This window comes from Sinocyclocheilus grahami, unplaced genomic scaffold (genome assembly GCF_001515645.1).
Source record: "Sinocyclocheilus grahami isolate Dianchi unplaced genomic scaffold, SAMN03320097.WGS_v1.1 scaffold252.1, whole genome shotgun sequence".
NCBI lineage: Eukaryota > Metazoa > Chordata > Actinopteri > Cypriniformes > Cyprinidae > Sinocyclocheilus > Sinocyclocheilus grahami.
This window is the reverse complement of record NW_015505431.1, coordinates 539,268-567,090: the sequence shown is the minus strand read 5'-3', so window position 1 is coordinate 567,090 and position 27,823 is coordinate 539,268. Positions and strand designations below refer to the sequence as shown.

Below are 27,823 nucleotides of genomic sequence, written 5' to 3'. Positions count from 1 at the left end.
CCCCGTTTCTGTTCTAGTGTTCCCTTATTTGGTCTTGTTCCTGTCCTCGTTTAGTTTAATTAGTCATCCCATACACCTGTGTCTTCCCAATTATCCTGTGTATTTAGCCCCAGTCTGTGTTTGTCGGTTCTTAACGTCATTGTACTACGTGTGTCTCCTGGCTACCCTGTGTTTCCTCCTGTGGATTATTAAAGACTGTTCAGTGTGAAATTCCTCGTTCCTCGCTCCTCACAGTAGGCAACCATGACAGAAGAATCGACCTACAAACAGTAACCTCCATGTGTATACCCTCCGTTTTTATGTTTCCCATTTTCGCTCAGTGTTTTGTTTTCCGTTGTTCCCTCATGGATGCCCTCCTTCGCTCGGAATGTCTCCTCCTCCTGCTGGAGCAAAAGCTGAGCGACTGAGCAGAGGATCACCCCAGACGTAGAGCTGAACCCATCAGACCAGGTGCGAGAGACGGGCAAAAATGCCCTTCACGAGGGAGCTCCGCCCCCTGCACCACGGCTGAGGGTGAGCTGAGTATGGCGCGGCGAATGTGCCACACCGAAGAGGAGAGGGCTCCAATCCCCGAATCCAGTCCAGAGTGCCCTCCAGTGCCCGCTCCTCCAAAGCGCCCTCAAATGTCCGCTCCTCCAGAGCGCCATCCTGTTCCTGTGTTCAGCCTAGAGGGGGATCCCGATCCAGAGTTTAGCCCTGAATGCCCGGAGGCTCACAAATGCCTGTCCTCACACCCGCTCCTGCCTCCTCCACCGCTGTCGTCTGGCAGCCCCTGTGCTTGCCCTTAGCCCACCATCATTACGGTGCGAGCGCCGCGGGTCTGCCATCCTCCAGCGTCGCCATGGCTGGAGAATCCTTCACCTCCGCCTCCGAGGCCCAGACTCCGCCTCAGCCCGTAGACCCAGCAGCTCCACCTCGGCTCCTAGCTCCTTCGCCTCCACCATCACCCATCGATCCACCAGCTCTACCGGGCTCCCTTGTCCCTCTGGCTCTGCCTTGGTCGGGTGTCGACCCGCCATCGCCTCAGGACTCCGCTCCTCTGGCTGCACCTCGTTGCTCCGTCCCACCGGCTCAATTGGGCTCCTTCCTCCCGCCAGCTCCACCTTGGTCCTCATGTCTCTCCAGCTCCGCTGCAGATCTCCGCCTCAGTCGCCAGAGCCCTCGGCTCCACCCTGGCCCCCCGGATCCTCAGCATCCCCCTGGCTCGTTGGCTCTCCGTCTCCGACTCGGGCTCCTCCGCCACCTGCTCCGCCGCCGTTGGTCGGCCCCCTGGAGTTGGCGGCCATTCCTCCTCCATGGCTCCTCCCTCCATGGCTGTGGCCTGGGCCCCTCCTGTCTCCTCCCTCCTTTGTCGCCTCCCTGGTCTCTGTCTGTCGGCCCCCTCCCGGGCATCTGTCCTCCTCCTAAGCCTCCTCCTTAGTTCCCACCCATTCCCCCCTCTGTTGTTCTACCGTGAGAGGACGCAGCTTTCGGGGGGGGGGCGATATGTCAGGATTCTGGACTGTCTATGTTCTGTTTTGCCCCTGTTTCTGTTCTAGTGTTCCCTTATTTGGTCTCGTTCCTGTCCTCGTTTAGTTTAATTAATCATCCCGTACACCTGTGTCTTCCCAATTATCCTATGTGTTTAGCCCTAGTCTGTGCTTGTTGGTTCTTAACGTCATTGTACTACGTGTGTCTCCTGGCTACCCTGTGTTTCCTCTTGTGGATTATTAAAGACTGGTCAGTGTGAAATCCCTCGTTCCTCGCTCCTCACAGTAGGCAACTGTGACACTCCGGGGGGTGAGTAAAGGCCTCCTGTAGCGAATCCATGCATTTTTGTAAGAAAAATATCCATATTTCAAACATAATAAACACTTTTTTCTCACTTCTGCTGACTGTCATACGCGGAAGCCATTCTGGCCTATGTCTTTATTTCACGTCTTCTGGACTGTTTACAAAAAGCACCCGCTTACCCCCATTGAAAGGCTTGGAGGGGCAAGGACAAGTTTTAATATAACTCAGATTGGATTTGTCGGAAAGAAGAAAGTCACATACACCTAGGATGCTTTGAGGGCGAGTAAAACACAGGCTAATTTTCATTTTTGGGTGAACTAACCCTTTAATTTGAAAAAATATTATTAATAGTATTCTGAAAAAGCAAATGTCCTCTGAGTTGAGTTGTAATGCTCACAGGAATGATGAAGGAGACGGCATCGGCGGGAACAAACAGGCTGGCGGCGAAAGCGGTCAGATGATGCGTGCGACACACAGCTCGGCCCACGCTGGTCTCGGGAAGTGGATCCATGCCGTCCGTCCGCCACTGATTGGCGCTTTCGCTGAAATACTGACACAGCGAGGTGAAGACGGCCACCTCGAACCGGATCAGATCCGGATCGCTGGCGCCGCAGCCCACGGTCACGTTTATGAAGTGATCACGCGTAGTGTCATAGGACCTGATGGAGAACACAAATCAGAAATTAGAAGAAAAAGCTCATTTGTGTGTATTAGTGGTGCAGAATCGCAAATGCTTTTATTTTATTGGCTGAAAATCAAAACCATAATTTACAAAATTAATAATTTAGAGTTTTATATCGGACAGGATGAGCCACTCTCTTTGTGTTTTGTGAAACACTCATCTTCACTGCTGATACTGATGAACAAGTCACTCAGCAGGTTCTCCTGTGGCGGCTGATGTTGATTTTAACAAGCAAAAGTGTTTGCTTCTAAATGCTTTTATTTTATTGGCTGAAAATCAAAACCATAATTTACAAAATGAATAATTTAGAGTTTTATATCGGACAGGATGAGCCACTCTCTTTGTGTTTTGTGAAACACTCATCTTCACTGCTGATACTGATGAACAAGTCACTCAGCAGGTTCTCCTGTGGCGGCTGATGTTGATTTTAACAAGCAAAAGTGTTTGCTTCTAAATGCATCATTTATTAAAGATGAATGGCCTAACATCAACATGCACTTCCAAAATTATTCAGCCATATACAGCAGTGAGAAACATCAAAACATTAGCAAGAGCCTTACTTTGGAGACAGGAAGAAAGTGTAGAGTCGGTGGTCCAGGTCCCGCCCCCGTGTCATATTGAGCGTGATGCGTTTCCTGTCAGTGCTGTTGTATTCATTGGGCCATTCGGAGGTGTGGAGATAGGCTGTGATGAATGGATCCAATTCCCACTTCTCTGGAGAATCTGAGGACACAGGGATGAAAAGAAATAGGTGTTAAGAGATACATTTAAAAAAATGCTATTTCCACTCCGACGGGAAGAAATAAAGCTGACCTTTACAATACATTACTATACATACATTACACTGACCATGTGCTGTAATAACTAGTAATTGTTCCAATTAGTTGACTAGTTGGTTTGTTTGGCTAAACTAAAATGAACCTGGAGGGGTTCCTGTAATAAAGCTAGAATTAAAATAGATAAATATCAGATGAAAACTTAAACAAAAATTACTAAAAGTGAAACACTAAAGTTACTAAACTGAAATAAAAATAAATGCAAGCTAAACAGAACTATTTTTAAAAACAAAACACTAACAAAAAATGACAAAAGCATATAGCAAATTACTAAAAGTATAATTTAAAAATAAAATAAAAGCTCATTTAAAATATTAAAAACCACTATAATAATATATATATATATATAATAAAATAACACTATGCCAAGTTAATGCCCTTTATTAATCAAATATCACGAAATATGTTTGTTTATTAATTTATTTATTATTGGACATTTCACAAATTGATGATATTTTCTCATTCAGCTTTCTAAATACTGATCAGATAACATGAGATTAGTTGTTATTATTTTTTATAGCACAAGTTTTTAACAGGAAGAAAATATACAGTGGTGGCCAAAATTGTTAGAACACTTGGCATATTTAAGATGTTTCGCCGGAACTACCTGCGACGAAAGGAATCTGCTGGAACACTGAAAATTATGGACTGGCCCTCTCAAAGTCAGGACCACAACCCCATCAAGCAAATTTGGGGCGAGTTGGAAAATAAACTGTACAGATCTATTGTACATTCAAAGGAAAGCCTTTGGCTTGAGCTGCAGAAGGCATGGGATAACATTAGTGTTGAAGTTCTCAGGAAATATATTGACACTGTGCCAGAGAGATGTGCTGCTGTAATTGCTGCAAAAGGTGGACACACCAAATATTAAAGTTAAAAGTGGATAAAAACAGTACGACTCACTTCATCTGATATTTGTTGTGCTCAGAGCAGTGTTCAATCATGAACATTATGAAATGAATGCATGTTCTGGAGGCAAAAAAAGGTCAATATTTTCAGATCTGTCAGGTGTTCTAACAATTTTGGCCACCACTGTAAATCTATAACTTGGTGGAAAAAAATGTTTATCATGGAAGTGCTAATCACAGATAAATAATCTTATAATAAAAAAAAAATTACTGTATATTTTTTGCTTTTTTATTTTTATTATTTATATATATTTTTTATTTTTTTATTTACATATTTATTATTTACAAAGTGATGTTTTCAGACAATATTTTAAAATTTTTCTTAAGTACAATGACCATATTAAAGGCAATTATTTAATTGCAGAAACAAAGCATTACCTTTATATGACACCTATGCCTTTTTCTCAAACAGTGTAAATTGGTCATTAGATTTTAACGTTTTTGCCACAGTTTGTGATTGTTGGTGAACGAGTTTCTTATTCTCAGTGGCTCCCCCTTGTGTTGGGCGTCTTACCGTCTAGTACGGTGAAGTTGAGCTGGACGTAGATTCCCGTCTGTCTGTTGGTGTTCCTCGTGCTCACCCTCACGATGATTGAACCGCAGCGGCTGATGTTCTCGGCTCCCGCTGGTGGCAAGACGGCCTCCAATCCGTTCCCGTCCAGCCCAGCCACGCTCCCGTTATTAACAGCAACCGTTATGGCATGGCTGTCGTCTAGATCCGAGATGGGAATCTGCGTGCCGTTCACTGTGCGAAACTCCATGGACGCCACCTCTGTCGACACGGTGTAATTGGCGACATAGTTGAATGGAAATGGATTGGGCTCCACTTGGAACAGCAGCTGCACGATGCCGTCCTCGCTGCTGGGCGCCAGAGCGCCTCCTGCTGCCCGTCCCAGACTGCTGTTGAAGGCTCGCGGGATGGAGAAACGCCGGCACTCGGCCGCGTCGCTCTCGCCGTAGCAGAGCAGGCTCTGAGGGTCGGCGCGTTTGCCGGCGGCGGCGATCTCTGCCCCGCGGAGGATCAGCGGCTCCTCGTTCAAGACGCGGCCCAGCATGAGGATTCGCATGAGGACGGAGGACAGGGTGTAGGCTTTAGCAGCCACTCGCAGCGGGTGATGCTGCTGCTCCTCTAAGAGAAGCGGAGGCGGCTGGGAGAGGCCGTCGCGGTCCTCGGCCTCCGGAGGAGGAGAGGAGGCAGCCTGGCTCACCTGGTGGATCAGGTCACCTGAGGGAGGAGACAGTGTGGAGGTCTGATTTACTGACTGGATGAATACTGAAAACCAGCAGGAACAGGATAAAAGGCTCCACGAAAGACCAGAAAAGAGGAGTGATATACAGTAAGTGCTACAAGACTGAGACAAGATTAACAATTCTTTTAAAAAGGTAATTTAAAAAATAAAAGCCCCACAATGGAGACAAATCAAAGACATTCGAAGAAAAAAATACCTGTCAATAAATCAATCTAATTCATTTCAATTAATCACACTACTGAGAAAAACCTTAAAATGAAGATAAATCAAATGAAATTTTGTTATTGACCAAATACTTATTTTCCACCATAATTTGCAAATAAATTCTTTAAAAATCCTACAATGTGATTTTCTGTTTTTTTTTTTCTCATTTTGTCTCTCATAGTTGAGGTTTACCTATGATGAAAATTACAGGCCTCTCTCATCTTTTTAAGTGGGAGAACTTGCACAATTGGTGGCTGACTAAATACTTTTTTTCCCCACTGTATATATATAATTATATGACTTAAAATGTAATATAGTATAATATAATTTTTATTAATTAAAATGAATAATACAAAAATTAAATTGAGTAATATTTAATATTAAAATAGAAATATACAAGTATTTTAAACAGAGGGGTTATTTAAATAAAAGCCCCAAAAAGAAGATGAATCAAATAAATTTTATGGCAGATGAGTAAATAATTGAGCAGATGATGCTATATAAATAATAATGATATATATTTTATTTTATGAATTAAAATGTAAAATATTCTTTAGAAAAATAGAAATATGCAGATCTTTTAAACAGAAAGGTAATTAAAATTTTTTTTATTAAATTAAATTATTAATAATTCATACAGGTTAGGGGCATTTTACTGAGAAATATTTTATTGTATTTTCTTAGAATTAATTAAACTAAATTATTTGACAGCAATTTTATATGTAAATTAGGTTCAGATTTAAGGTCATTGCACACTGAGTCCGAAATTTCCGTCTGAAATTTTCGCACGTTAAAAAATAAATACGACCTCACGTTGTGTCAATCACATTTACACACTGCCTCCGAAACTTTTGCCCGTCATAAAAAAATTTGGATCAGGTTCGATTTTTTGCGTTTTCGCATCCGTAGCAAGCATTTTGAAGGATGACGGATACGAAAAAATGCATACGAAAATTTCAGACTCAGTGTACAAGGACCTTCAGTCAGAAAAGAGAAAAATGAAAACATGTAAACAAGTGAACAGTAACAGCTTGTTGCCTCTGGGGTTGTTTGTTTGTGACTGTGTTAGCATAGCATATCCAATTAGCCATGAAATGGATGATTGTGTTTACCTCTCACTGGAGTCTGCGTGTGTGTGAGTGTGCGAGTGTGTGTGTGTGTGTGTTACCCATGATATTAAGGATGTTGTCTGCTATCTCGGTCGGGGTGACTGTGCCCTGTTTGGTGTCTGTCTGCAGGATCTCTAACATCGACTCTAGTTTGTCCAGAGTGCTGTTCTGACACTCTTCACACACAAACTCTCGACTCACAGCCTGCAAACAAACACATACGAGACAGATTTTATTCACTTTTATGTCTTTTGAAGTGCTTCAGGATTCAGCTGATGTGAGGCATGTGAGTGCGTCTCGTCTCACCGTGCACCTTTTATGTCTTTTGAAGTGCTTCAGGATTCAGCTGATGTGAGGCATGTGAGTGCGTCTCATCTCACCGTGCACTGCGCGAGCGCCGCTGATGTCTGCTGGATGTCACTGACGGTGGTGAGGTCCAGTGACGTCAGCGCTCTGGTGATGTTTCCTCTGACGCTCACACGATACTGACGCTCTGCCTTAGACACACGCTCACGTCTGCGGGAAACACCCTGCTCATACTGACACACAGAAACACACCACGTGATGAGCAGACGGAGAAAGACACGACGGACGGATAAATTCCAAATTACCAGCAACAGTGTGTGAAAACCTTGTGAAGACTTACAGAAAACGTTTGACCTCTGTCATTGCCAACAAAGGGTATATAACAAAGTATTGAGATGAAATTTTGTTATTGACCAAATACTTATTTTCCACCATAATTTGCAAATAAATTCTTTAAAAATCCTACAATGTGATTTTCTGTTTTTTTTTTTCTCATTTTGTCTCTCATAGTTGAGGTTTACCTATGATGAAAATTACAGGCCTCTCTCATCTTTTTAAGTGGGAGAACTTGCACAATTGGTGGCTGACTAAATACTTTTTTTCCCCACTGTATATATATAATTATATGACTTAAAATGTAATATAGTATAATATAATTTTTATTAATTAAAATGAATAATACAAAAATTAAATTGAGTAATATTTAATATTAAAATAGAAATATACAAGTATTTTAAACAGAGGGGTTATTTAAATAAAAGCCCCAAAAAGAAGATGAATCAAATAAATTTTATGGCAGATGAGTAAATAATTGAGCAGATGATGCTATATAAATAATAATGATATATATTTTATTTTATGAATTAAAATGTAAAATATTCTTTAGAAAAATAGAAATATGCAGATCTTTTAAACAGAAAGGTAATTAAAATTTTTTTTATTAAATTAAATTATTAATAATTCATACAGGTTAGGGGCATTTTACTGAGAAATATTTTATTGTATTTTCTTAGAATTAATTAAACTAAATTATTTGACAGCAATTTTATATGTAAATTAGGTTCAGATTTAAGGTCATTGCACACTGAGTCCGAAATTTCCGTCTGAAATTTTCGCACGTTAAAAAATAAATACGACCTCACGTTGTGTCAATCACATTTACACACTGCCTCCGAAACTTTTGCCCGTCATAAAAAAATTTGGATCAGGTTCGATTTTTTGCGTTTTCGCATCCGTAGCAAGCATTTTGAAGGATGACGGATACGAAAAAATGCATACGAAAATTTCAGACTCAGTGTACAAGGACCTTCAGTCAGAAAAGAGAAAAATGAAAACATGTAAACAAGTGAACAGTAACAGCTTGTTGCCTCTGGGGTTGTTTGTTTGTGACTGTGTTAGCATAGCATATCCAATTAGCCATGAAATGGATGATTGTGTTTACCTCTCACTGGAGTCTGCGTGTGTGTGAGTGTGCGAGTGTGTGTGTGTGTGTGTTACCCATGATATTAAGGATGTTGTCTGCTATCTCGGTCGGGGTGACTGTGCCCTGTTTGGTGTCTGTCTGCAGGATCTCTAACATCGACTCTAGTTTGTCCAGAGTGCTGTTCTGACACTCTTCACACACAAACTCTCGACTCACAGCCTGCAAACAAACACATACGAGACAGATTTTATTCAATTTTATGTCTTTTGAAGTGCTTCAGGATTCAGCTGATGTGAGGCATGTGAGTGCGTCTCATCTCACCGTGCACTGCGCGAGCGCCGCTGATGTCTGCTGGATGTCACTGACGGTGGTGAGGTCCAGTGACGTCAGCGCTCTGGTGATGTTTCCTCTGACGCTCACACGATACTGACGCTCTGCCTTAGACACACGCTCACGTCTGCGGGAAACACCCTGCTCATACTGACACACAGAAACACACCACGTGATGAGCAGACGGAGAAAGACACGACGGACGGATAAATGATAGATAGATAGATAGATAGATAGATAGATAGATAGATAGATAGATAGATAGATAGATAGATAGATAGATAGATAGATAGATAGAGAGAGAAGGACAGAGATGGATGGATGGATGGATAGTTGGATAGATAGAGAAAGAAGGACAGAGATGGATGGATGGATAGATAGATAGATAGAGAAAGAAGGATGGATGGATGGATGGATAGAGAAAGAAGGATGGATGGATGGATGGTTGGATAGATAGAGAAAGAAGGATGGATGGATGGATAGAGAAAGAAGGATGGATGGATGGATAGATAGAGAAAGAAGGATGGATGGATGGATGGATAGATGGAGAAAGAAGGATGGTTGGATGGATGGATAGATGGATAGATAGAGAAAGATGGATGGATGGATGGATGGATAATGGATAGATTAATATGGATAGATATGGATGGATGGATGGATGGATAGATGGAGAAAGAAGGATGGTTGGATGGATGGATAGATGGATAGATAGAGAAAGATGGATGGATGGATGGATGGATAATGGATAGATTAATATGGATAGATGGTAGGATAGAGATGGATGGACAGATAGATGAATAGATAGTTGGATAGATAGAGAAAGAAGGACAGAGATGGATGGATGGATAGATAGATAGATAGATAGAGGTGGATGGCGGGTCTCACCTCATTGAGGACGGTGATGAGGGCGAGCGAGAGCTCCCGTACTCTCTGTGAGTCTCCCTGACGGAGCAGCTCTCTCAGGGTGGAGTCGGTCAGATTGCTGAGCCAGTGAGGGAGACAGCTGAATCCATCAGGAACCGCCGGCAGCACCACCTCCATCGACCTGACACACATCACAAACCATTCACAGCGCTGCCAGCAAAGAACAGAACACGGGAAGTCTTCATGCCAAACCGTGTCTTACTTGTTGCGGGCCATGACTGTGGCCCCCTGGTGGTCCTCCACCATGACAATCGCAGTCACCTGGTACTGGGCCGAGCTGATGCCAGGTGGCAGAAAGGCCGAATGTTCTGGACTCGTGCCTTTATACACACAGAACTCCTCGCAGTACAGCCCAGAGCAGCGCACCGCCAGCAGACTATACACCAGCGGAGACTCGGCCTCGTCCATATCAGTGTAACCTGAAAACCAGACGCGACTGTTCAGCATAGTGCTGGGCGGCATGACCAAAAATGTATATCACTGTATTTTTAAAAAATATACCAGTTTCATGGTATATGATAGTATTTCTTTTCATGCATTATCAGGTGTTAACCGCATTTTCTACTGATTGAGAGAGGAAATACTGCAGTAGGTTGACTTGTCATTTTAACTGAACTTAGTGCTTGTGGTGAACTTCATCATGTGACTTTCTCATCACCACCTGATTTTGATGGTTAACAGTGTATTACAAAGGTACAAAACAGATTTCAGAACTTCAATAGGTTGTTAATTAATGAAATTAACTAATTAAGTTAAATCCGTAAACCCTAAAATGTTGCTACAGTATTTTTTTACGGTCAAATTCTGGCAACCACAGCTGCCAGTTTTTTACCGTAAATTGTACGGAATTTTTTTCACAGTGTAGTTCAGCACCTGCTCTTTCTCGGCATCCTACATGCAGTCCTTCTTCTCCAGTCTCACCTGAGCAGTTGAAGTGCACTCTCTCCAGCAGCGTGCGCACATGAGGCCCGTCGCCATCCGCCCACAGAGAACACGTCCCGCCGGCTGGAGGCAGGTTGGGGTGGAGCTCGATGTAGGCCACGCCCTCGCGGTCCATGCTGTCATCGGTCACGTGGAGGCTGAATATGTAGGAGTTTCCGTCGCGGAGTATACCCTGTCGCAGGACCAGGTTCATGCTGTCGCTGCCCGTGGTGGTGGTGTTCAGATTCAGCACCAGCATCTCGTTCCCTCCGGTCACCGCCGTCCACCGCTAACAACAACAACAGACAAATTTCCAAGTCATTTCCATATTATTGTTTAAACTTAATTAAATAAATACATCACTTTAAAATTAGAAATTTCTTTAGAATAAAGTTAATTATTAAATAAATGTAATAGTTACAATTAAATGTATTATATTAACTGAATAATTCTCTTTATTAATAATAAAAATTATTAGAATACAACTACATTGTTATATAAGTATAAATACATTTTATATTCATATTTATATGATTAATGAAGTCAAAACACTTAAAATTAAACAATTAAAAACTTATTTTAAATGCATATAAATCTTTATGTAGTTACAAAAAATTTCACAGCTTTAGGAATGGTTTTGTATTTCCATGCCACTTTTATGTATTTACTTTCATGCATTTATTTAATAGAGCAGATTATTAAATTAATTAACACATCTAATTAATCTTATATAATTTAATAAATGATTGTATTTAAATCAGTAATAGATGTATAATTGCATTTTATACATTACATAATTATTTAAACGTGGTATGTATTTTTTGTATTTTTCTCATTTTAATATTAAGATTACGTTTTATTTTTTATAGTATTATTTCAAATGATGTTATTTTTTAATGAGCTCCAGGCTGGTTTTTCAGTAACCTTGCAGTGACCTCCATCACCATTAATCCGAATCAGCACTCATCTCAGACCCGAGTGTTTGCAGCACTTAGATTAGCGTCCCTGAATTGTACCCTAATATTTACAGTCTCATGGCTCATGGGAACCAGACCGAGGGGAAGGAGTGTTTGACCGCTCGGTCACCAAGCAAATGTCTGTGCGTGTTTAACGAGGTTTGGCATGCCGTTAACGGCTAATGCAGGGGAACACATCACATCATAATGATGACATCACCCGGTAAGCCCACTCAGGTCTCCCCTCCCTCCGGTTCCCATAACCATAACATCACTGACTGACAATCGAATCTCAGTCTAAACATTATGAGAAAGCAGGTCGGAAAAAAGCAAGAGGAATGCCTGCGAAAAAAGAGAAAGCGTTCTAGAATGACATCATGCCGCTATCTCTCCATGCACAGCGCTCTTCGATAAATTATGACGATATGTTTCCTCTAATAAATAAGGCACGAGTGACTCCAAATATAATCCAAAAATCCAAATATGTCATTCCCAACATTCAGATTCTATGAGGACAGTATTAATCCTAGGGACAAATTATATCATGCTTTCCATGCTTTTTGTAAAGCTAAAAGATAAAGAAATTAAAATGCTGTGCCTTTCACCGGCCAAAAAACTAATAGACATGGAAAGTCCCATTTTGATTCCATGATGTCCTTAAAGATCCCCTGAAATGCTTAGAAACACGCAGCGTTACTCTATCGCTGCGTCCGAAATCGCATACTTCCATACTATATAGCAGGCGAAAAACAGTATGCGAGGCGAGTAGTATGTCCGAATTCATAGTATTCGAAAAACAGTAGGCGAGAAGTACCCGGATGACCTACTACTTCCGCCCGAATTCCGTAGCATGCATAGGATGGACACTTTACTATCCCATGAGGCCACGCGAGATCGATAAGAGGGAGTTGTTATGGAGAGGAATTGCAGATCAAATAGGATTGTGGTGTGTACCGGGGTATTTCTGTTTTTCATTAAGCGCCATCTAATGTCAGGGAGTGAATTTGCATGTTTACTCGGCTCATCGCCTGTGAAAATCGCTTGGGTATGAACACAAACGACGCGTCGAAAAACGTCGGCGATAAGCGCGTGCGATAATCGTCCCAGTGTGTACGGCGTTACTCTATGTGTTGACGTCATTTTAACTGAAACAGGAAGACAGGGCGGGACATATCAAGCAGCCCCGCCCCTTTTTAAAATAGCCAATAGCGTTTGTTTATATCACAGCTTGGGCTAGAGCCGTTCAGAGCCGTTGAGCTCCGTAAAGCCACATTTGACAGGGCATGCCAGCCACAATCTCATCCATATTGCTATAAAATATAGCATTCTTTGTAGAATTCAAATAGCTCCGATACGTTTTGGCGGAAGTGAGGAACTGCAAGCTTATATCTTCTAAATGCGAATTTTGTCACTGTTTTGGAGCACACTGCCTTATAGATAACCTTAAGACTAACATATTGATACTAACACCCAAAAAACTTTAATTTTGATTTCATGGGGACTTTAAGAGATCTACTTGAGCATCCCAACCCACCCGAAACAGCAGGGAGTATTGTGAAAACCTGCTCGAAAAGTAATTATGTTTGCATTTCGTACTTCCCTGTAGGCAACAGTGGTTTAATAGTAACCCTGTGATTGTGATTGTTCTCACCCCTCTGTGTGAGCTGTGACAGTTATTGCAGGTGCCAGCCAGGTACACATAAGAGCTCTGACTGATCTCGTAGCGAGACTGAGCTTTGCACGACACACACTCCAGCGACACCATCGGGATGCGACCGCTTTGCACCCACACCTGTGACAAGGAGAAGAGACAGAACAACAAACTTTAAAGGGCTAGTTTACCCAAAAAATGAAAATGCTGTCATTAATTACTCACCCTCATGCCGTTCCAAACCCGCAAGACACTTCGGAACACAAATTAAGATATTTTTGATGAAATTCGAGAGCTTTCTGACCCTGCATAGACAGCAATGTAACTGAAATGTTCAAGGCCTAGAAAGGTAGTAAGGACATCGTTAAAATGGGCCTTGAACGTGGTAGTTGTGTTGCAAAAATGTCTTAATTTGTGTTCTGAAGATGAAAGAAGGTCTTACATGTTTGGAACGACATGAGGGTTAGTAATTAATGACAGAATTTTCATTTGTGGGGTGAACTAGCCCTTTAAATTATGCAATTATGTTTTCTGTTGAACATGGAAACTGACATGGCAATTGATGGAAACTGATTAATTTCTCTAATTAATTAATTTCAAAATCTCTCATTCTTTGAACTGATTCAAATATTAACAATGTTAGCACTGAGACTGGCGAATTTCCCATTCCTGTTGTGAATGTGACACAGGAATAATGAATTTGTGAAGAAATAAAAGAATTGTAGCGGTCATAAGACATCACGAATTGGTTTCATCATGGTCCTCGAAGCAATCAGACCTTCAAAGTTAAATCTCATGAAATATTCCCTTTAGCATCCGTCAAAGTTTCAGTTCAGTGAGTGAAATGAGTTTCATATACATTCTCATTCAAAACTCACATATATCAGGCTTTCACATATAGCTTAATATTGTGAAGGTCAGAATGTAAATTATCTTTTGAATTACGTAATGAACCTTCGTTTTACCCGTTCAGGTCAGTTAATTATAGCCAAATCCAGAGTACGCTAAATACGAATGAACATTTTGTAATGATGATAGCAACGAATCTGAATACTGTAGAACAAAACAAAAAGGCGAGAAACGCTAACAATGAATATCAACCACTCATAATTTTGCTCATTTACATGCGCTGCATTGTTTTAGCTCACACTTCTCTGTTGAAGGTATGCATATCAGGTAAAAGCACAAATACACCCCAGAAAAAGGCACAATTTCTTACCCGTTCAGGTCAGTTAATTATAGCCAAATCCAGAGTACGCTAAATACGAATGAACATTTTGTAATGATAATAGCAACGAATCTGAATACTGTAGAACAAAACAAAAAGGCGAGAAACGCTAACAATGAATATCAACCACTCATAATTTTGCTCATTTACATGCGCTGCATTGTTTTAGCTCACACTTCTCTGTTGAAGGTATGCATATCAGGTAAAAGCACAAATACACCCCAGAAAAAGGCACAATTTAACATCTCGCAGGCCGGTTTTGAGTAATGAGATGGTGAAGGATGTGCTTTTGTTCATCATTTGATTATTCACTGTGGTCATGATCGCTAGAAACTGTAAACAAATATTTCTTTTTTGATTAAAATCTGTTTACCTCCAGCTTTCCATGGGACGGCAACAGCGTGACGTTAGTTTTTGATTGTGGATAATTAGTATTCTATAATGAGCCTAATTTACATAGAAAAGAGGCATGTTTGCACTGAAAAGAGTGACAATGACTTCATTAAAATATGACACAGCTCTATTCAGTGCACTTTGAAGATGCTTCTGGACTGCAGGTAGTTGTTGAATAAAATGCAGGTTTCATGCACAAAAGAATCCAGCATTTTATTTTAAACGATTAAAAATAAAAAAAAGTTAATATGTGATGAGATGTATTTTGGAATATAAAACATCTGTATGAGCAATGGAGAAAAACAGCTGTTGTTCGAATGGCAAGAATCAATAACAAGAAATATTTATACATGCAGCATATTAGGTATGAAAAGCTGGCAGTGATCAATAAGAGCACTCACCGTTTGGTTTGTGGACTCTGGGGTCATGCCTTCTTTGCTGACGGTCAGGCGAAAGGTATACTCAACATCTACCTCCAGTTCAGAACCAGAGATTCCCAGAACCGGGTCGCTCGGACCCAACCCGAAATGCAAAGTGGAGCAGTGAGCTGGGCCCTGCAGGGTGAAGTTAAAAGACAGAATCACTGCAGATGGTAATTAATCAACTCATTTACCTGCCTCAGGATATACAAGACAAGAGCATAATCATCAAACAAGTTTTGATACCTTTGTTGTTTAATGACTTTACCTAATGAGTTTTCTAATAGCATTTTAATCACTGACCATGACTGTGCATCCCGAATTCACGTTTGACACCGACAAAGTGTACTTTCTGTCTTCATTTTGGACAATAAATCTACTGCATTATCATTTAGAACCTACATTTTTTTATTTTGAGACGCATTTTGCTTAAAGTGTGCTTACGCTTCCTTTAAAGTAAATACCACCTGTTTTTTTATTTTATTTTATCATCTAATGCAATGATATTCATACATTTTTTATGTGGCTAAAGTGTTATTTTTTGGTGCCAGTGGAGCTTGAAATATTTCATTCTACTTAATACAATATTCCTTTGAATTTCTGTCAGTGACAAAATATTTTAATAAAAAGCAGGAATCTCTGGCTCCCCTCCGGCAGTGATTTTGAAAGGCTGGCAGAACTCTAAGGAATGCTGAGTTTATCCGCTGCTCGTTATGTAACTGATCTCAAGTACACACCACCCAAACATCCACGTTTGTGGCACATACTTCACATATTTAATCTTTCTGAGCTGCTGTGTGCAAAGTTTAGCCTCTGATACTAGATGTCCCTCACATACTCAAACAACTCTCAAATTCACACATTCACATATCTTTTGAAGATATGAAGAACAGAGCTTTTAGCTCTCAAATATGCCTATGAGCTCAGTGAACAAAAGCACTTGATTGTTCATTGTTTTAATGCCAATTACTCAAACTCTCAAACCCTCTCTCAACCACATTAGTTCTTAAATCTATTGCTATTTTACAGCTTAAATCAGGGATGTCCAATCCTGATCCTGGAGGGACGATTTCCAGCAGAGTTTAGCTCCAGTCCCAACTAAACCCAGATGAACGAGCTAACTAAGGTTTTAGGGATCAATAGAAACTTCCAGGCAGATGTGCTGGAGCTAAACCCTACAGGAAGATGTCCCTCCCAAAGCAGTTAAACAATAAGTGGCCTAGATCCATTTATTGCAAGTTCAAGACATCAAAAAGCATTCATTTTTATATATCTGTTACACAAAAATCATGATTACCTTTGAGGTGCTCACACATTCCCAGTGGTAGCTGAGCAGGGACTGGTTCTCTGGGTCCAGGTTCGGGTCGTAGGATTGCTCTGCGCTCAAATGCAAATCTTGAGTTTTGGACCACACACGGTATGTGCCACCCTCAATGATTGGCACTAGCTTTTTTGACATGACTGAAAGTTGAATACATGCTGCCTTCCGTAGAGGCACCCCCTCATAGGACAGAGAAAAAACTAGAGTGTAGTTCCCAGCAGAAATCGACATCTTCGGCACTGAAATTTGGAGCCTCCGGACGTTGACTTCTGGGGGGAGACGGACCTGAGACGGTGGTGGACCTTTCTTGTCATCATCCTGACAGCGAGGGGAGGTGAGGATCTCCCAGAGGTACTCTACTCCATAGAGGCCACAACCTTTTAAATTCACATTGGCCTCTACCGAGGTTGGCTGGTAACGCCAGATGGCGAGTCGTGGAGCTTGAATGATCTGAACTTCTGGTTCGTCGCACTGTAGGACAGAGATGTTGACATTAACCTCTGCTGTAACCCAGCTCACCAGGTTACTGACATTAACTCGCACCACATAGTGACCAGGAAGGATGTAGATATGACTAAGAGAAGGTGTAGTTGTGACAGCTGCAGAAGTACCATCCCCAAAGTCCCACTGATATGTCACTGGAGTGGAAACAGGAGTGATTCCCACATGGAAGCTGACCGTCTTGTTTATGAAGGTGTCGCTTGGTTGAGCATCCAAGGTGGCTGACCTGATAATGTTCTGAACTCGTATAACCTTGGTCACATTTAATCCGTTTAAAGAATTGAATGCTCTAAGGAATATGGTCAGATTGCCTGGCTGTTCTGGCACATATGTCACCGACTTGCCAACCCGAGAGATCTTGAGTCCATGATGAAGGTCAAAGGTCCATAGAATGGTCAGCGGATCACGTGTCGGCGTGCACGCTACATAAGCCCTAGGTACACCGACAGGTATAGCGGCATCACAGCAGTCCAGTATAGTCAACTTGGTCACAGGCTCCATGACTTCAATGTGCAGAGTCCTTCGTTCTGAACTCACTTGGTTGAAGGCAGTAAGATTGACGTAGTACTTGGCCACACTAGTGAACTGGTGGATGTAGGTTTGATTAGTCAGAACAACAGTTGCATCACCACTAATGCTCAGGATGAAATTAACAGAAGTTCCAGATGAGACAGAGATGGTAAACTCAACGTTTTCACCAACCGCAGCAATTTGTTTGCTGGCCTTGAGCTCCAGACCCTGGATACGGTCTTGAACGCTAAATTCACGTGAGTATGTTTCTCTGTTCATGTCATTAGTGGCGTTCAAAGCGACAGTGAAAATTCCTGGTTTGGGGAAGATGTAGGAGGTGGTGCGCTGGTTCGATTTTGTGTTGTCTGGCAATAGCCACATCCACGAAATGCTGGATCCCATCCGTGTTTCTCCACGCAGAGTAACATTGTCCCCTGAAGCTACAAAGTTCTCTGTAACATTTGTGGCGATGTAAGTCAATCCCGAGATCGGTTCTTGAATGCTGATCCACTTTGAGACCACTTCCGAGCTGACTTTGTTGGAAACCTCCACTTTAACCAGTTTCAAACCTGCGCTTCTGAAACGGTGCATGACTGAGGACATATCAGATGTTAACAGTTCACTATCTGCCCACCATTTGTAATGAAGCGCTGTTCCAAAACTTGCAGATACTGTCATATTTGTCATGGCATTTACTGCAGCAGGGTTTGATGAAATCTTAAGGACCAGCTCCCTTACAGGATCCAAAAACTCAATAGTTTTGTTCACAGCCAGCTGGCCAAGCAAGTTGGTTGCCTTGAGGACGACATCACAAGGACCAGGGGTGGAAAAGTTGAGGTCTATGGTCTTGCCCGTGAGGTTGTAGTCATGGTTTTCATGTTCCCTCAGAAGGTTCCAGCTGAAGGTCATATTGGTGCCCTCTTTTAATGAGGCTTGTAAGTGAAGGACACGGTTGCTTGCAAAACAGCATCCTTCAATAAGCTCATCAGCCACTATCTGCAAGCCCTCCAACTCACGCTGCACAAAGATGGAAATGCTTGACTGAACAGTGCCAATGTCATTCTCTGCAGTAACGATGATATTGAAAGTCCCAACGGAGCGAAACGTGTAGAACATGGTGTGAGTGCCTTGGATAGACGTGCACCGGTCACAAAGAATCCAAGAGTACCTTACACCATCTCCTTGGTTGAGGTGTGCCTCAAAGTGAACGGAAGTGTTCAAAGGGACATTAACAAGGCTAGCATTTACTGACAGTCCTGTGATTGGGGCCAAGACCACAACGGAAATCTCATTTTTGGTCTCACTCACTTCATTCTTGCCTGTAACACTGATGTTAAACCTGCCCGAGGAATTGTAAGCGTGTGATACGTTTGCCCCATTAAGTCGAGTCCCATCTCCAAAATCCCAGATGTAGACAGCATTCTCAGAGTCTGAAGATGCCTTGAAAGCATAGCCTTGGTGTAAAGAAAAATTGTTTTCTTTATCTCCATTATGGCTGATCAGCAAAAAACTGACGGATTGTTGCACCACAATTAAAACAGTGTCGTTGATACAGGAGATGTTGTTGAGTGCAGTAACCGTAACCAGATATTCCCCAGGACTCTTGAATGTAAAGGCCATCTCCTTACCACCTCGAACAGGACCTCTCAAGTCAAGTACCCCAAAACCCCATAGGTAGGTGTAGTTAAATTCTGGGAAGGCAGCTACTGTAAATCTGCTCTCCTCACCGAACTTGATGTGTGTTCTCAGAGGAAACAAAGACACTGTTGTGAGTTCAGGTTGGACGCAGACCCTTCTGAAAAAATTTGCCTTGTTGGCTTCACTTGACATTAGTAGCGAGAGATTGTACTCGCCATTCTTAATGTATGTGTGCATTATCATCTGCGTTCCATACTGAGTTTCGTTGGGGCTTCCATCTCCAAAACTCCACACGTACTGATGTCCTGAAGCGTTCCCTGACACAAATGCATGGAAGAGTACCTCATTGTTTTCCCGAATGCACCCGGGAGGTTCTAGCGATAACACTTGTAGCACAAACACCTCAACAGGTATGGTTACCCATTGAGAGCTCACAACATTCTTTGCGGTGACATTTACAGTGTAGTTTCCATCTTTCCTGTACGTATATTCAATTTTGGGTTCCATAACCGTGTGCACCATTCCATCACCCATGTCAAAGCTCCAAGTTACATTGTTGCCTGCTTCTAGACTTGCCGAGACAACGGTAGGAGTGTTGCATTCCGTGGGAGCAGATGACATCACCTCCAAGCCCTTAACATCCTCATAGACGATAACTTCCATGCAGGTGTCTGTCCAGCTAATGGTGTTATTGACATTCACGCAGATATTGTAGACACCGCTGTGAGCGTACGCATGAGGAACCCTACGTTCACGCCCCTGCTGTACACTTGAATTGTCACCAAAGTTCCAGGTGTAGATGATGCCGTAGGGAGACGGTAGGGGGTGGGCCTCAAAGTCAGCTGTTTTTTCGGCACGTAGCAGGGGCGGGTCAATCTCGTTTCGCACACTTGTCAGAATGCTAAAGACGTATACATCGACCTTGCATGTCTTGTTCTCATAGCGGTTGGAAGCCGTGAACAATAGGGTGTACTCCCCTGCAAGAAATATGAGTTTAAAAAAAATCAATGTAGATAATCAATACAAATTAAAATCTGGATAAAATCAATATGATTTTTTTTTACCTGGCTGTGCATAAATGTATTCCACATCATCACGAATCACAACCTGGTTACTAGAGGGGTTATTGTAAGGGGGCTTAATCTGATGTGTACGGTTCCCTCCATCTCCAAACCACCACCTGTGACACATAAAAACCATCAAAACAAACTCACACTCACTGCACCCCTGATTACATGCATCGTTTTACAACTGGTTTCACAGTTTTTCACACTGTAGACAATGCTTTTAAATAGTCTTGGAAAGTACTGAGTCTTGATTTTAATTGCACAAGTCACTGGGAATGTTAAAACATGACCTCACCGAAAATATTTTTAGGCAGTCTTAAAGTTAACATGTATGGCAACCTTATGTAAGAGAGTACTTTATTTTAATAGTAGGTACTGGACAGTGGTTGGGGAGGAGTTGAAAAATAACTTGATAAGTCACTTCCTTTTTGCATTACAGGTTGTTTTTCCCCTTTTGAATGATACACTGTGCACAGTAAGTCCAGGGACATGTATTAAGTTAACTCTGGTTTCATGGTGGCTTTAAAGACAAGCTTATTGCAGTATAAAAGAGGGTATTAAAGGATGAGGGGAAAGACAACTTTGAGTCTCTTTTGGTGCCTCGGGAATTCGTAAAAGCAAGGTGGCAGGTCTGTTTTAAAGATGTTTTTAGCTGGAGGGAATAAAAGCTCTTTCTTGCAAATCTCGCCGTCTGACTCATCGCTGCGGGAGGGAGAGGTGGAGCTGCTGTTGAATCATCACCTCGGCTCCCAGCGATACACCTTCATCTCTCACTCCATCTTATCCCCACTTTCTCTATAGAAGTGCAACCCAAAGGAGAATCAGGTATCACGATTGACTGAACAAGCGGCAGGCTGAACTCAGGAGATACTGAGCAGACGAGATAAAAGCGCAGGGAAGAAATCGCCCTACAGAACTCGTCTGACAGACTTTTTTTGGACAATAAATAGAGAAATCCATGAATTAAATAAATAAAGCAGACATCTGCAGTGGCGCGCAGCAGGCTTCTGGGGGATGGAATGGAAACTTTGGGAATCGTTCTATGCTCGGCGTTGAAGGGAAAATTCTTGTCAGCATTCTGTGCTAACCACAGACTGTAAATCTAGAGAAAAGTGCCATTAAAGGGGGAGCAGGCTGGGAGTGTGCGAGGCGGTGGAAGCCGTAGAGAAAAAGTTTGTGTGCCACATAACCCTCCAAGAAGAGAGTTATTTAAAGAGAGCATTCGCAACCCATTTTACTTCCATGATGAATGAAAGAGCTTGATTTTACCCATCAGGAACTGATTATATTGTAATTGGGTGTTTCATCTCAATGCATCCCAATTCTAGGACTTTTTTATGAAATCTATCATTTGCTACTATTGCTCTATTTTTAATGACAATATCAGTCACAGGCATTAAATTAATGCATTAATTCCATTACTGCATTTTAAAAAGACTGCATAACAAAGTGTATTATATCTAAATTAGGAATAAATATGATATATCGTTATTATTGGCTGATGTTAGAGATTTTTTATGGCATATATGTCAGCTGATAGTGGAATTGTGCATGCTCAAAACATCATGATGTAAATTAATTTACATTTGCCGTCAACTAACGTTCATTTAAAAAAAAAAATTACAATGAAATTAACATAATAAAAATATTCCAAAATGTATCTGTTGCACTGAAAACAATTTATTTAGAAATAAACTAGCGTTTAAAAGTTTAGGTAATATCGTACGTTTTTATTTTTATTTTTTATTCAGCAAGTTCAAATGTGACAGTAAAAGACATTTATAATGTTACAAAAAGATTTCTATTTCAAATAAATATTGTTATTTGAACTTTCTATTCATCAAAGAATCCTGAAAAAAAGTATCCCAGTTAATACATTACAAATTACAAAATTGTGCAATATTGTGCAACTCTAATTTAAATGGCTCCTTTTTAATATTACTGTTTTTTAATCGGTTTGGTACTATTTTCACAAGTAAGGTGTACATTTTCAAAACTCTTAAAGTACAAAACTTTAAACTGATCACACTTGTAACACCACTAGTCATACTTTCAAAACCTGATCTCAATGATTTCATTGTAGTTGCGCATATTTTCATTCCACATAATCATTGTTTCAAAACACAAGATCATTGTGATATGTATTGAGAACATTTGAATTAATCACCAAAACACAACAGTATGATCTTCTTTCAAGCTAGTACTTTTAACAATCAGTTCATTCAAGAGCAAACAATGCGAGATTCATGTTTCAAATCACCTTTGCTGCTGAAATAATTACAGTAATACAGGCAATAACTGTCATGTTAGAAAATACACATTACCTAACTTGCATGTCTCACATAAAATCAATAATGTTTGTAAAAGTATTTATCCAGTGTGCTATCAAAAGGTGTGATGGAGGTATGTCATGGCCATAAGGTTTTGTGCAAGAACAGAGTTTACTGTCAATGCAGTAAATGTCCTCAATGTGCCATATGACTGAATCTATATTCTAGCTGAATTTTTCAGATGAAGGGTGAGTTAATGTGCACTCTTTACCATATTAATGCTTCTGTATACAGTATCACATGGCATAATGTAATGTAAAATGCTGGGTACCAACTTGTCCCCAAAATATGGTTACAGTAAGTAGGCACACACACACACACACACACACATAACCACCACACACACACAGGTTTTCCTATCATTATGGTGACATTCCTAAACCTACCCTTACGAAAATTACTTTTTTTTCTCATTGGACCCAAAAATGGACAATGATTTCGGATATTGCCATCTTTGTGGGGATATTTTGTCCCCATAAAATAGGGTTTACCTGAACCACACACACACACCCTTACAAAATAGTGGTTATCATCTTAGATAAATCACTTTTAGTGTAAAAATAATTTGGTGCATTTGGTTATCCCTAAATTGCAATCACGTTCTATCTATTGACTCTATATCTATAGATGCACCAAATGATTCACCGATTAACCATTAAGATGAGTTAGATTCAATAATAGACAAATGTATTAAACTGAATGAGAAGTCATGCTAATGAAAAGTTTGATAGTAATAGCTTTATGAAAGACAGTACTGTGAATGATTAATTTATATAGATTAAACACTTACTTTGTGTAGTGAAAAGGATATTTTGTGATTGTGTTTTGTACTAACAAAATTGAAAATATGCTGAAATGTTTGAAAAAAAGTGCACTTTTGACGATCTGTTGTGATATTAGTACTAAAAGTTTTTTGAAAATTTACCAATTGCGTGTGAAAGCAATTAAAAAAAAAGTGTAAATCATCCTTCATAATGACCTTGCTGGCAAAAGTGTTTAGAATTAATCTGATGAATCTTTACACTTGAATCTTTAATTTGACCAATCAGAGCTTCACTGTCATAGAACATACCAGAAGGTGACATCCACCGCCATGTCTATCTTCACCGACGCAGAGAGGTTCAGGGGCAAACCCTGCTGCACGATTTTGGGGACTCCGTGGACCGTCGGCTCAGTCATCGGGTTCATGTGGTCTACTGTGACAGTGAAGTGCTCTGTCAGCATGCTAACCTGGTTCATAGCCATTACCTAAGAAATGAGAGATGGGTCAGTTGCCAAGCTGATAGAATCAGTAAGGCCTTTACATAAACTGGTCTGAGTTCAATGAAAACCAGTTACCGTGAGTTTGTACACTGCTGCGTTCTGGTAGATGATATTTAACATGCTGTTATAGTACGTGAAGTATGGTTTATCATCCACTGTCCATTTGAACGACGGGTCCGTACCTCCCTCCACAGAGGCTATGTAACTCTGAAATACGAGAGAGAGAAGAAGAGGTAAGCAAATAATAAGACCATTAAAGATGAAGGTCAGGGCCATAACAAAGGTGACATGGTGGATAACGAACAGCGTGAAACCTTCAGCTTCTGTCTCACAGACATCTTAATCAACATAAAATATCAGCAATAAATACTCTATCCTTGAACAGTGGCTGTTTAGAAACCAGTTTTAACTAGCCTAAAACTACCAAACCACATGATTTAAGCAGTTTTTAAAATATTAGCATAAAATATTTTAAAATATGAATACACTCTCCTTGGACAGTAGATGTTTAAAAGGTAAAGGCATGCTGACAAAATGGCTTAAACTAGCTTAAGGGGGTTAGGCTGATCTGCTTTGATGATTTCAGGCTGGGAAACCAGTTTAAACCAGCAAAAAACAACATCAAACCAGCAGGTTTTTAAAATATGGGCAATATATACACTATCATGGTGACGGAAATGGTTAAATGGTGATTATCTGATCTGTTTTGATGGTTTTAGACAGGTTTTGGGCACCACATGATTTAAGCAGTTTTTAAAATATTAGCATAAAATATTTTAAAATATGAATACACTCTCCTTGGACAGTAGATGTTTAAAAGGTAAAGGCATGCTGACAAAATGGCTTAAACTAGCTTAAGGTGGTTAGGCTGATCTGCTTTGATGATTTCAGGCTGGGAAACCAGTTTAAACCAGCAAAAAACAACATCAAACCAGCAGGTTTTTAAAATATGGGCAATATATACACTATCATGGTGACGAAATGGTTAAATGGTGATTATCTGATCTGTTTTGATGGTTTTAGACAGGTTTTGGGCGTTTATCAGGCTGGATAACCAGCACAAAAACCTGAATATTTGCACAAATACTCTATCCTTGGACAGTAGATGGTAAAGTCGTGCTGGAAAGAAAAAAGGTTTAAACCAGCCTAAGGTGGTTTTCTGGTCTGGTTTGAAGGTTTTAGAATTTTTTAGGCCAAAAAAAAAAAACAGTTTAAATCAGCAAGTCAGCTAAAAAAAGCAGTTTTAATAACTACACTCTAAAAAATGCTGTGTTGTTTCAAACCAACTTTGGGTCAAATATGGACTAACCCAACTTTTGGGTTAAAAATGTAATTAAAAAATTTAACCCAAGAGCTGGGTTAGTCCATATTTGACCCAAAGTTGGTTTGAAACAACACAGCATTTTTTAGAGTGTAGTTATTAAAGCTGCTGTTAAAAGTTTTAAACCAGGATGTTTATAAGGTAAATTCATGCTAAAAATGGATTAAACCAGCCTAAGGAGGTTATGCTTGTCTGCTTTGATGGTTTTAGATGGGTTTTGGGCACTTGTTGAGTTAGGAAACCGGTTTAAACCAGTACAAAGACCAGTGAACCACCTGGTATTTACAACAAATACACTATCTTTGGACAATAGATGTTTATCAGGTAAATACATGCTGGAAAATGGTTTAAAAGAGCCTAAGGTGGTTATCTGGTTTGTTTAGATGGGTTTTAGACAGGTTTTGGGCACTTGTCAGACTATGAAACCAGCTTAAAAGTAAACCTCTTGGTTTAAATGGTATATACAATATTAGCAATAAATACATAATCATTGGATAGTAGTTGTTTAGAAGGTTGAAACAATGGTTTAAACCAGCCTAATGTGGTTTGTTTTGATGGTTTTAGAAAGGTTTTGGGCACTTGTCAGGTTGGGAGACCAGTTTAAATCAGTGCAATGTGGTCTGTTTAAACGGATGTAGATGGGTTTTGGGGACTTGTCAAGTTGGGAAACCAGTTTAAACCAGCACAAAAAACAACAACAAAAAAAACAATGAACCACCTGGTAATAACAATAAATACACTAGCCTTAGATAGTAGATATTTAGAAGGTAAAGTCACGCTGGAAAAATGGTTTAAACCAGCCTAATGTGGTGGATTTTGGTGGTTTTAGATGAGCACTTGTCAGACTATGAAACCAATTTAAACCAATTTAAAAGCAAACCTCTTGGTTTAAATGGTTTTTAAAATATTAGCAATAAATACACAATCCTTTGTAGTTGTTTAGAAAGTTAAAACAATGGTTTAAACCAGCCTAATGTGGTCCGTTTTGATGGTTTTAGATGGGTTTTGGGCACACGTCAGGCTGAGAAACCATTTAAAACCAGCCCAAAACCAGCAAACTACCAGGTTTAATTGTTTTTACTCACCACTACGGACTCCATGAGGACTCTGTGAGCAGGATGGGGTTTGATTAAGAGCCCCCGGAGAGGTTCTTGCACCCTTGCCTGAATTTGTAGAGATGCTTTGGTAACGTTGCTCTGGACAAGAAACAGCACCGTGGTCTGTTCTGGTGTGGACCCGAGCTGGAGGTCAAACCACGCAAACATGGTGTCGTTGTACGGGCCGTGCTGCCTGCATTCGGCCACTTTCGCCACCAGGTTCTCGGGACAGGCGTTGTGAAAGGGAACGGTCTCATTGCTGCCTTGCTGGCCAATCAGAGCATCGTGCTGCGAGCGGACTGTGACGAGAATCCACGTCTGATTGGGCAGGAAGTACACCGTCCCGTTGTGATTGGTGGGATAGATCACGGCTGGGCCCAGAGGTGGAATGACGTGGATGGGACAGGATGCAGTGACGGGAAAATCCTCATCGCTGGATGTCACTTCCAAACTGTAGTCACCAAGCTGAGATAGGCCAGAGCGGAGGAAGGGACCCTGCAGCACAGTGCTGTTCTGCCCCACATACAGCACCCTCACCTGGCAAACCACACCCTCCTCCCAGCCGCCCTCCGCATCCGCCTGCAGCGTCTCGTTTGCATCCCACCAATCGGAGCGGTTCTGGATGAGCACGCTCTGTTTCCATGGCGACGAGGGGTCAGAGGAGCACTGGAGGAGGCCTGACGGTCCGGCGTCGTGCTGCAGGGCGATGAAGTCACCAGGGGAAACTAACAGGTCCTCTATGTCCTCCTGGACCTGAGTGAGAGCAGGGCAGAAAGTGAGCGGCAATGAAACCTGTACTATTGTATCAAATTACAAAGCTGTCCGTCAAGGTTTTTAATTTTCATACCCTCACAAACGTGTGGCATAACAAATGCTTGAATGTGTGCTTTTCTAGCAACAAGCTATATTCCAAAGAAAAAGCTATATAGCTGTATGTTGTTTGTTGTCATTTTATTGCTCCTACTAGCTAGGACAATTAGAAATGCACAATATCTTGTTACTATATCGGTTATCGGATGATTATTTTGTGTATTTAATGGAGCATGCAAATGTGACCTACTTTTACATTTAGATTAACATTGAGTCATCTAATGCTCACTAAAACACTAATAATAACTTAAATGTACTCATTAGCATGCATCCATTTTTCATGTTGTACATTACAGCTTTGTGATGGTTAACTTGGAGCATTAAAAATTATTCATTTTAATTTAAAGTGGTTTATTTTTACTTCATTTAGCAAAAGCAGTACATAAATATAAGCCATTTATCAATTCATTTCAAACTGGTTCTTTTGCATGGTTTATATACACTACCGCTCAAAAGCTTAGAGTTAGATTTATTGAGATATTTATTTAAAGGATGCATTAAATTGATCAAAAGTGACAGTAAGTGACGAAGTCAAGAAGTCATAAAAAATTAAATAAAATGTCATGCCCCCCCCCCTCAAAATATATATATA

General features: G+C 40.8%; 1 protein-coding gene across 1 annotated transcript in view; it reads right to left on the bottom strand.

The window, feature by feature from the left end:
• Window positions 1-27,823, bottom strand: part of LOC107598528 (polycystin-1-like) — a 108,315-nt gene that overhangs the window by 23,215 nt on the left and 57,277 nt on the right. Inside the window, exons 13-27 of the mRNA XM_016289900.1 lie at window positions 26,350-27,114; window positions 24,019-24,150; window positions 23,753-23,928; window positions 20,348-20,463; window positions 16,611-20,260; window positions 15,296-15,448; window positions 13,274-13,414; window positions 10,667-10,955; window positions 9,948-10,164; window positions 9,707-9,866; window positions 8,813-8,971; window positions 8,566-8,710; window positions 4,714-5,424; window positions 3,016-3,178; window positions 2,167-2,432 (exon numbers count right to left, since the gene is read on the bottom strand). Of these exons, the coding sequence (XP_016145386.1) occupies window positions 2,167-2,432; window positions 3,016-3,178; window positions 4,714-5,424; window positions 8,566-8,710; window positions 8,813-8,971; window positions 9,707-9,866; window positions 9,948-10,164; window positions 10,667-10,955; window positions 13,274-13,414; window positions 15,296-15,448; window positions 16,611-20,260; window positions 20,348-20,463; window positions 23,753-23,928; window positions 24,019-24,150; window positions 26,350-27,114 (7,243 nt within the window). The remainder of the gene's footprint in view (window positions 1-2,166; window positions 2,433-3,015; window positions 3,179-4,713; window positions 5,425-8,565; window positions 8,711-8,812; window positions 8,972-9,706; window positions 9,867-9,947; window positions 10,165-10,666; window positions 10,956-13,273; window positions 13,415-15,295; window positions 15,449-16,610; window positions 20,261-20,347; window positions 20,464-23,752; window positions 23,929-24,018; window positions 24,151-26,349; window positions 27,115-27,823) is intronic.